Source organism: Nicotiana sylvestris, chromosome 10, assembly GCF_000393655.2.
Source record: "Nicotiana sylvestris chromosome 10, ASM39365v2, whole genome shotgun sequence".
In the NCBI taxonomy this organism is placed as follows: Eukaryota; Viridiplantae; Streptophyta; class Magnoliopsida; order Solanales; family Solanaceae; genus Nicotiana; species Nicotiana sylvestris.
The window spans coordinates 158,377,919-158,388,322 of NC_091066.1; the positions used below are offsets into that span (position 1 = coordinate 158,377,919).

The 10,404-nt window shown below is 43.2% G+C and overlaps 2 protein-coding genes and 2 non-coding genes across 4 annotated transcripts; 2 read left to right on the forward strand and 2 right to left on the reverse strand.

Moving 5' to 3' along the window:
- Nucleotides 1-1,379: 1,379 nt before the first annotated feature.
- Nucleotides 1,380-2,270, reverse strand: LOC138880168 (uncharacterized). Its single transcript, XM_070159840.1, has one exon. It carries the CDS (start codon nt 2,268-2,270, stop codon nt 1,380-1,382), a length of 891 nt encoding a protein of 296 aa, XP_070015941.1.
- A 2,144-nt stretch (nt 2,271-4,414) lies between these two features.
- LOC138880169 (uncharacterized) lies at nt 4,415-6,263 on the reverse strand. The gene is made up of 4 exons (XM_070159841.1): nt 5,818-6,263; nt 5,493-5,673; nt 4,771-5,433; nt 4,415-4,570 (listed from the first exon to the last, which is right to left on the reverse strand). The coding sequence occupies exons 1-4, from the start codon at nt 6,261-6,263 to the stop codon at nt 4,415-4,417; spliced, it is 1,446 nt and encodes a 481-aa protein (XP_070015942.1).
- A 31-nt stretch (nt 6,264-6,294) lies between these two features.
- On the forward strand, nt 6,295-6,398 carry LOC138880562 (small nucleolar RNA R71). Its single transcript, XR_011403296.1, has one exon. It is a non-coding gene; the product is annotated as a small nucleolar RNA R71 (small nucleolar RNA).
- A 3,403-nt stretch (nt 6,399-9,801) lies between these two features.
- Nucleotides 9,802-9,905, forward strand: LOC138880550 (small nucleolar RNA R71). The gene has a single exon (XR_011403284.1). It is a non-coding gene; the product is annotated as a small nucleolar RNA R71 (small nucleolar RNA).
- The last annotated feature ends 499 nt before the right edge of the window (nt 9,906-10,404 follow it).

The following is a 10,404-nucleotide window of genomic DNA, read 5'->3' on the forward strand; positions in this document are numbered from 1 at the left end:
AGTTGGGCGGTGATAAGCAATGTAATGATCTCTATCGCCAGTGAATACTGGCAGCCGGTGCACTAGGCGGATGGCCTCAAGGGACGCATTTACCCGGGTGTTTCGTACTGTGACCACCCCATTAACATGCTCCGGGTAGTTAGCGTAGAACTCCCTTACTATCAGTACATTCGCCTCCACCTGTTCATCAAAGAAGATGTCTAGCTGACACCCCCTAAACTCGGGAAAGATATTTGGGCATTCCACTTGCAAGGCTTGCCGGTCAATATGTACTTCAGGTAATAATTTCTTGGACGCCTTGGTATTATACCTGTCCTCAGCTGGTTTGGAGACAAACCTAGTGCGGTCAAACTGTTCCGCACTAGCTTGACCCCGAGCTCTAGAAGAACTGCCCGGTCCACTAGCGGAGGACCCTATGGTACGTCTCTTCCTGGATTGATGCATTGTACCTGCCAAAAACAGATCCTCCTATTAGTGAGGGTTTAAGTTGTGTGAACCCTGGGTGGTTACTCAGACTTCACCACTACCATGGTCACATTAGCCATTATAACTTCATTGGGGAAATTTCACAAATACCTTATGAGCAAGGGCTCTATTCTAACACACCTAGCCCCATGGAAACATCAATCATCCCCCAAATCAACCATTCTCATTTACCCTTCCACCCCACCACAATTTATTTTTTTACACAACAAAACCACACTCTTCTCTGCAATATTTTTCACATAACCCACTAAAAATCACAAAATAAAACCAAAACAAAATTGAAATAGAAATACTACAACAAGTAAAACATTAAGCTTGCAAAATACCAAAACAAAAATACAAGAGAAGAGACAGGAAAGCTTGACACACCTGGTTCTAGTAGAGGGCGAGAAGAATAGAAGTTGAGGAAGAGAGAGTGGTAAGTGGGTGGTGTGTGTGTGGGAGTCTGAAAGAGGTGAAGAAGAAGAAAAAGAGAGAGAGGCATTGGGTTAGGGTTCTAGATGGAGAGGAGATGGGGGAAATTAAAAGGGGTGGGGCTGGCGTTTTAATTTTATTAAGGGGGAGGGGGGGAAATTAGAAAAGAAAAGAAAAAAAATTAAATCGCACTTACCTGGGCGACAGAAAAGTCGCGAATCACCGCGGCCGCGGTGAGTGAATAGGCATGAAACAGAATGATCGTGTTTCACCGCGGTTATGCCGCTCCCACCATGGTCGCGGTAAATCGAGCAATCTTGCCAGAATACTCGTCATTTACCGCGGTTGAGCCTCGACACGAGGAATTTTTTTTTTATTTCATAAGGAAGTTACAACAGAAAAGAAAAACAACAACATTCATGGGTTGCCACCCATGCAGCGCCTGATTTAACGTCGTGGCACGATGCAAATAAGCACATTTAAGGCTCGCTCGACCTCTGAGGTTCAGTCAGATGGATCTCTGACACTTTCTTTGGTTCATCCATGCCCACATATAGTTTCAATCTCTGCCCATTGACTCTAAATGTATGAGAGTCTTTTTCTGAGGCAATCTCTACAGCACCTGAAGGGAATACTTCGACCACTCGAAATGGTCCAGACCAATGTGACTTGAGTTTAACTGGAAATAGCCTTAATCTTGAGTTATAAAGCAACACGATATCTCCGGGCTTGAAATTTCTTTCAACAATGTTTTTATCGTGCAACCTCTTCATTCTCTCATTATACAGCCTCGTGCTCTCAAAAGCAAGATATCGAAACTCATCGAGCTCATGCAATTCTGTGAATCTAGTTGAGCCCACAGCCTCAATGTCCAGATTCAGTTGTTTCATTGCCCACCAAGCTCTATGTTCTAGTTCCATTGGCAAGTGACAGACCTTCCCGAACACCAGCATATATGGTGACATGCCAATTGGTGTTTTAAAAGCAGTTCTGTAGGCCCAGAGTGCATCATCTAGCTTTTTTGCCCAATTAGTTCTTATGGCGTTCACAGTCTTGGTCAGTACACTCTTTATCTCTCTATTAGACACTTCGACGTGTCCACTGTTCTGAGGATGATATGGTGTTTCTACCTTGTGGCACATATCGTACTTTGCTAGCAACATCTCGAAGGCTCGATTGCAAAAGTGAGTGCCCCCGTCACTGATAATAGCTCTCGGGGTCCCGAAACGGGTGAATATATTCTTCTTCAAGAACCCCACCACCACTCTTGCATCATTGGTGTGAAGTGCTGCAGCTTCCACCCATTTGGACACGTAATCTACAACAACAAGTATATACTTATTTCCAAAGGAGCTGACGAAGGGGCCCATGAAGTCTATCCCCCAAACATCGAACACTTCAACCTCTTGAATTGGGTTTATAGGAATCTCATGGTGACGGTAAATGTTCCCGGTTCACTGACATTCATTACAGCTCTTCACCTATTGATGTGCATCCTTAAACACTGTTGGCTAGTAGAACCCAACTTCTATCACTTGCGCTGCCGTCCTGACTCCTCCAAAATGCCTGCCATATGCTGATGCATGATATGCCTGCAAAACAGAAGATTGTTATATCTCTTGAACACACCTCCGGATCATATTGTCAACACATATTCTAAACAGATAAGGTTCATCCCAGTAATACATGTGGCAGTCACGATAAAACTTTTTCTTTTGCACAGAGGAAAGGTCATAGGGAACTATGCCGCTTGCCAGGTAATTTACAAAGTCTGCATACCATGGCACTTCCTCAAGGATTGTAACAAGTAGCTACTCGTCTGGAAAGGTTTCCAGAATGTCCTCAACATCAACTGAGTTTTCAGCTCCTTCAAGTCGTGATAGATGATCAACGACTTGGTTTTCTGTGCCCTTACGGTCACGAATTTCAAGGTCAAACTCTTGTAGTAACAGCACTCAACGAATCCGGCGCGGTTTGGACTTCTTCTTCTCAATCAAGTACCTGAGAGCTGCATGATCAATATATACAATTACCTTAGAGCCAATCATGTATGATCTGAACTTGTCAAATGAAAACACCACAGCCAACATCTTCTTTTCAGTCACAGTGTAGTTCAACTGGGCTCCACTCAGTGTTCTACTGGCATAGTAGATTGGGTGCATTAGCTTGTATTTCCGCTGTCCCAGCACTGCCCCCACTGTATAATCACTGGCGTCACATATGAGTTCGAATGGTTGCTCCCAGTCGGGGGCAACAATGATGGGTGTTGTGACTATCCTCTTTTTCAACTCCTCGAATGCTACCCTGCAATCATCAGAAAACAAGAAAGGGTGATCTTTTTCTAACAACTTACAGAGAGGGTTGACAATTTTTGAGAAGTCTCTTATGAATCTCCGGTAAAAATCGGCATGCCCGAGGAAGCTCTTGACTGCATTGACTGAGGTGGGGGGTGGAAACTTTGCTATCACGTCAAATTTAGCACAATCCACCTCAATTCCCTTGCTTGATACCCGGTGTCCCAAGACTATGCAATCTTGTACCATGAAATGTCACTTCTCCCAATTAAGTACTAGGTTAGTCTCAATACATCTTTTCAACACTCGGGTCAGATTTATAAGTCACTCGTCGAACGAGTTCTCCACCACTGAGAAATCATCCATGAACACCTCCATTATGTCTTCGACCATGTCAGTGAATATGGCCATCATGCACCTTTGGAATGTGGCAGGTGTATTGTATAGGCCAAAGTGCATCCTCTGAAAAGCATAAATGCCATATGGGCAAGTGAATGAGGTCTTCTCTCTATCCTCTGGTGCAATGGAGATTTGATTGTACCCTGAGTACCCATCCAGAAAACAGAAGTGAGACCTCCCTACCAATCTGTCAAGCATCTGATCAATGAAGGGAAGTGGGAAGTGGTCTTTTCGGATGGCCAGATTCAATTTCCTGTAATCCATGCAAATTCTCCAGCCTGTGACGGTTCTTGTAGCGATCAACTCATTGTTATTATTTTTGACCACCGTCATGCCACTTTTTTTGGAATACATTGCACCGGGTTAACCCAGTTGCTGTCAGAGATTGGGAAAATGATTCCCGCATCCAACCACTTGATCACTTCTTTCTTCACCACTTCTTTCATGTTGGGGTTCAGCCTTCTTTGGTGATCCCTGGAAGGTTTGTATCCCTCTTCCAGCAGAATTTTATGCATACAATATACCGGGCTGATCCCTTTAATGTTTGCCATGATCCACCCAATGACAGTCTTGCACTCCTTGAGTACCTGCAAAAGTTTTTGTGCCTGCACATCTAACAAACTAGATGAGATAATAATAGGTAATGTGGAGTTAGGTCCTAGGAACTCATACCTAAGATGGGCGGGCAATGGCTTCAATTCCAGCTTTGGTAGTTCTTCTATGGATGGCTTGGCTGGAGGAGTTTCTCTGTTTTCTAAGTGCAGGGGCTCGAATTCTAGAGTTCTATCCCAAAACTCTCTGCCCTCTAAAGCCAGCACCCATTATGGAAATTCTTCCCCATTCACCTCATCTAAATTTACCATACATGTAGCAAGAGGGTCCTCAATAGTTAACGTCTCATCATCAGCTTCTACGATTACATCCAAGGCATCAATAAGAGAACAATTGGTGAATTCCCTTGGTCGCCTCATAGATTTCTGCACATTGAATGTTATCTCCTCATCGTTAAACCTCATCTTGAGCTCCCCAGTTTCACAATCAATGAGAGCTCTCCCCGTGGCCAAGAACGGCCTTCCCAAAATTATGGGAATCTCTTCATCCACCTTGCAATTTAGAATCACAAAATCTGCAGGGAACACAAATTTCCCTACCTGAATCAACACATTATCCAAGATACCAGAGGCGTTTTCACGGTCTTGTCAGCCAGCTGCAATAACATAGAAGTGGGTCTAGCTCTTCCAATCCCCAACCTCTTATAGATCGCCAGGGGCATAAGATTTATGCTAGCCCCCAAATCACATAGTGCCTTGGCAAAAGAAAAGTTACCAATGGTGCATGGAATTGTGAAACTCCCTGGGTCAGACAGCTTCTCAGCAACTGGTCTAGTCACCACAACACTGCAGGTCTGAGTAAAAGTCACTGTGGCCAAGTCCTGGGAATCGAATTTTCGGGATATTAAGTCCTTCATAATTTTTGCATAACCAGACATATCCTTCAAAACATCAATCAATGGAATATTTACCTGGATTTGTTTCAGCATCTCCAAGAATTTCTTGTATTGTTCTTCTTTCTGGTACTTGGCCAGCCTCTGTGGGAATGGTGCGGGAGGTCTCTTATTCCCAATAATTTGGGTATTTTCTTTGTCAGCTACCACCTCAACTACCTGTTCCTGGGCTGTATCAACTTCTTTCTCAGCCTCAATCTGTGTATTATGTTCTTCCTGGGTAGGCTGTACTGTAAACTCTATCAGTTTTGTTGACTCATCTAGCTCAATGGGCACTGGTATAAGTGTCTCAGCTTGTCTGCTTTCTCGAGCCCTGTCATGCTCCAAGTCTAGTCTCTGCCATTACGTAGACTCACTACCATCAGCTGCTTTGGGCCTTGATCTTTTGGATTTACCTGCTTGTCTACAGGCAATGTCCCAAGAGGACGATTATTCAAAGACATCAAAATCTGGCCCATCTGCACTTCAATATTCTTAATAGCTAACCCATGTGCATATACTCTTTCACTCATTTTTGCATTTGACCCAATAACCTGCTGCATCATTGCCTCGAGTCCAGCAAACCTATCTTCCTGTCTTCCACCATACTGTTACTGAGGAGGATGATAAATTTGCTGCTGATTTTGATTGTCATATCCCTGTGGCCTTTGGTAAGGCGCCATTTTATTGTGAGGTCTCATACCTCCCATGTTTCCATTGTTGAGCTATGGTTGGACTGACCTGTATGGCTGATTTTGTTGGCCCCAATTCTGACTACCTTGTCTCTGGCCCCCATAATTAGATACATAATTCATGTCTTCAGGATAGTGATGATGATCACTTTCTGCATTCCATTGGTTACCAATTGGCTGACTAATGCAAGATGTGCATAGGACCCCATTGGTAGTATCAACAATGTGTACCTGTTGCTTCTGCCCTGACTCTTCCACCTTTTTGGTGAGTAGACTCATCTGTGTCATTAATGTGGCCATGTTTTCAGCAAGAGTGTTGGATGGATCTAAGGGCACTGAGTGAACTACTAGAGTGATAGGTGCATTCTTGGTTGTCCACCCCGAATTCTGTGCCATCTTGTCAAGCAGACTCTGACTTTCTCTCCACGTTTTGCTCAAAAATGCTTTACCAGCTGAAGCATCAATATTACCCTTCACGCTATCTGCCAAACCCATGTAAAACCGTTGCCCCAACATCTGATCTGGAATACCGTGGTGCGGATATATAACTAACATCCCTTAGAATCGTTCCCATGTTTCTTGTAGTGTCTCCATTGATTTCTGTTTGAAGCTCAAAATTTCATCAATTTTTTGAGCAGTCTTGTTGGGTGGATGAAACGTGTTCACAAATTGCTTGACTAACTCCTCCCAAGTCGTTATGGAATTAATAGGGAGTGAGTTTAGCCAAGTCTGGGCAGCTCCTATCACTGAGAATGGAAACAACAACAACTTTATTGCTTCCTGAGTTACGTTGGGTTGCCTTTGAGTTTTGTAGATTGACAGGAAATTCTTCAAGTGCTGTTGAGGATATTCGATGTGTGACCCCAAAAATAGTCCCTTGTTTTGCAACAAATGCAGCATGTTGTTCGTGATTTGAAACGACTCAGCCTATATCTGCGGGACTAATATCGTTGTGGACAAGTTCTCTGTTATGGGTTGTGTCTAGTCATACAGAGCAGCCTCTGGCACAAGAGGTGCCACTGGCGCTAATGGCGCAGCTGGGTCTACTACGTGATCCCCCATGTCTGGATTGAATTGTTCAGTTGTTTGTTATTGTTTGTTTTTACGGTTGGTCCGTGTGACAACCTACCCCGATCCCCTATTAACTGCTTTCCCTAAGTTTATTTCTGCTATTTTGTTTTGCCGGGATATTCGTTTGAGTTTCGGAGAGTTTTGGGACATATAATCCCTAAATGAGAGCTTAAGTGTTGGAAAGTTGACCGTAGTCGGAACATCATGAAGACGGCCTTAGAATGGAAATCCGATGGTTCCGTTAGCTCCGTTGGGTGATTTCGGGCTTAGGAGCATGATCGGATTGTGTTTTGGAGGTCTGTAGCTAATTAGGCTTGAAATGCCGAAAGTCGAATTTTTGAAGTTTCGGGTCCAATTGTGAGATTTTGATATAAGGTTCTGAATGGAATTTCGAAAGTTGGAGTAGCTCCGTAGTGTTGAATGTGACATGCTTGCAAAATTTGAGGTCATTCGGACGAGGTTTGATAGACTTTTTGATCAAAAGCATAATTTAAGAGTTCTTGGAGTTATTAGGCTTGAATCCTATGTTAAATTGGTGATTTGATGTTGTTGTGAGCGTTCCGAAGTTTTGAACAAGTTTGAATGATGTCATGGGATGTGTTGGTACATTCGGTTTGAAGTCCCGGGGGCTCGGGTGAGTTCCAGGTAGGTTCCGAGATGTTATAGGCCTAAAATCATAGCTGTTGCAGGTCCAGGGAGTTGCAGACCTTTAAACCCACCATGCGGTCCGCACAGGATTTTGTGCTACCGTGGTGGGGGCTTTGAGGCCGCACAAAATCCAGTGCGGTCCGCGGTGAGGAAAGTTTCACTGGTCTAACTTCGGAAGCCTGCATCTTTTGATCTACAAGGAATTTCAAGATGATTCAAAAACGAAAGTTGTAGCTCTTCGTGTCTAGGTCCCAGAAAGGTAAATAAATCACAATTTGAACATCTGTAGAGAAAGTTATGGCCACAAAACTAAAGCCTGTCACTGTAGTCAAATCCACCGTGAACAACACTAGTTTTTGTGCGGTCAGTGGTGGTTTTTGTGCGGTCAGCAGTGGTGGAAATCCGGGAGGTGCACTGTAAATACAAGGTTTAGGGTTTTATTTCATATTTTGACCTAGAGAGCTCGGATTTTGGCAATGTTTCGAAGGTTTTTCAAGAAATTAATCGGGGTAAGTGATTCTAACTCGGATTTGGCTAGAGTACATGAATCTATCATTGAATTTATCATTTAATTCGTGATTTGGGATGGAATTTGGGAAGAAAATTGTGAAATCTTTCAAAAATGTAAAATGATGATTTGAAGGACCAAATGGTATCGAAATTGGATAATTTTGGTACGGTTAGACTCATGAGGGTATGGGAATTCTGAATGTAAATTTTACCCAATTTCGAGACGTGTGCTCGGGGGCATTTTGGTCATTTTACCTAATTTCGCATATTAGCTTAGAGTTTCTTTGTAGAATTAGTTACTTGAAGTGTTATTTATATTATGCAATTGATTGAATAGATTTAGGCCATTTGGAGTCGAGTACTCGTGGCAAGAACGTGGTTTTGGGTTGATTTTGAGCCGGTTCGAGGTAAGTGGTTTGCCTAACCTTGTGTGGGGGACCTTCCCCTTAGGATTTGGTATTATTGTTAATTGAAATACCTTGTACATGAGGTGACGGGTGCGTACTTGTGCTAATTATGGAGGTCGAGTATTAAGGTTGTAGGTTAGGGGAGAGTTGTGAATATTTATACATCACAATAGAGTGAGACTAGCCAGTTAGGAGTTAGACTAAGAATGTCATTGGTCATCTATTGATGCAAGGCTTTACCTGCTAGTCTTACTATACCAGTCATCTTTTTCGTATGTCGTATTCTGTATTTCATATCTATTGTATTGCTATTATTGTATTGCTGTTATTTTATTATGCATTTTTATGGTACTAATATATCGGCTTCTGTTGCTTTATGAGTCGAGGGTCTCCTGGAAACAGCCTCTCTACCCTTCGGGGTAGGGGTAAGGTCTGCGTACATATTACCCTCCCCAGACCCCACGTGTGGGATTATACTGGGTTGTTGTTGTTTCCTTTCCTGTTTATATTACTTGCACTTTAAGCCTGTTGTTAGCTTAGGAAAGTTTGTCTAAGTGATTTAATTGCTTTATTTGCTCAAATTGTTTTACCTGAATTCTGTGCAGCAAGCTAGACTTGAATTACCTGTTTGCCTTAATATGAAACTGACATTTGCTGAATATATTTCCATGTTGCTGCTGTGTATTTACATTTGGGACTACAGATGTGGGATTCCGGTAGATCCCCCTTGCCTGTTTATTTGGGACTACGGATGTGGGATTCCGATAGATCCCCTTTGTCTGTTTATTTGGGACTACAGATGTGGGATTCCGCTAGATCCCCCTTATCTGTTTATTTGGGACTACGGATGTGGGATTCCGGTAGATCCCCCTGCACAGTTATATGGAACTACGAGACTGCACCCGGTAGATTCCCCCAGTACTGGGTATTTACATTTGGGGACTACGAAATGGGATTCCGGTAGATCCCCGACACATTATGAGTTGGACTACGGGACGACACTCGGGAGATCCACTGGACATTTACGTTTGGGGGCTACAGGACGGTATCTTGGTAGATCCCCGGTTGCTATCTCTGTGTTGAGTTGTGTTCCCTCAGTGAGTATTTTTGCCTCTGTTCTAATTGTTGTTGCTCTTTCTATTCTATGTTATTTCTTAGATCCCCTGGCCATGTTTTCAGCAAGAGTGTTGGATGGATCTAAGGGCACTGAGTGAACTACTAGAGTGATAGGTGCATTCTTGGTTGTCCACCCCGAATTCTGTGCCATCTTGTCAAGCAGACTCTGACTTTCTCTCCACGTTTTGCTCAAAAATGCTTTACCAGCTGAAGCATCAATATTACCCTTCACGCTATCTGCCAAATCCATGTAAAACCGTTGCCCCAACATCTGATCTGGAATACCGTGGTGCGGATATATAACTAACATCCCTTAGAATTGTTCCCATGTTTCTTGTAGTGTCTCCATTGATTTCTGTTTGAAGCTCAAAATTTCATCGATTTTTTGAGCAGTCTTGTTGGGTAGATGAAACGTGTTCACAAATTGCTTGACTAACTCCTCCCAAGTTATTATGGAATTAATAGGGAGTGAGTTTAGCCAAGTCTGGGCAGCTCCTGTCACTGAGAATGGAAACAACAACAACTTTATTGCTTCTTGAGTTACGTTGGGTTGCCTTTGAGTTTTGTAGATTGACAGGAAATTCTTCAAGTGCTGTTGAGGATATTCGATGTGTGACCCCAAAAATAGTCCCTTGTTTTGCAACAAGTGCAGCATGTTGTTCGTGATTTGTAACGACTCAGCCTACATCTGCGGGACTAATATCGTTGTGGACAAGTTCTCTGTTATGGGTTGTGTCTAGTCATACAGAGCAGCCTCTGGCACAAGAGGTGCCATTGGCGCTAATGATGCAGCTGGGTCTACTACGTGATCCCCCATGTCTGGATTGAATTGTTCAATTGTTTGTTATTGTTTGTTTTTACGGTTGGTCCGTGTGACAACCTAC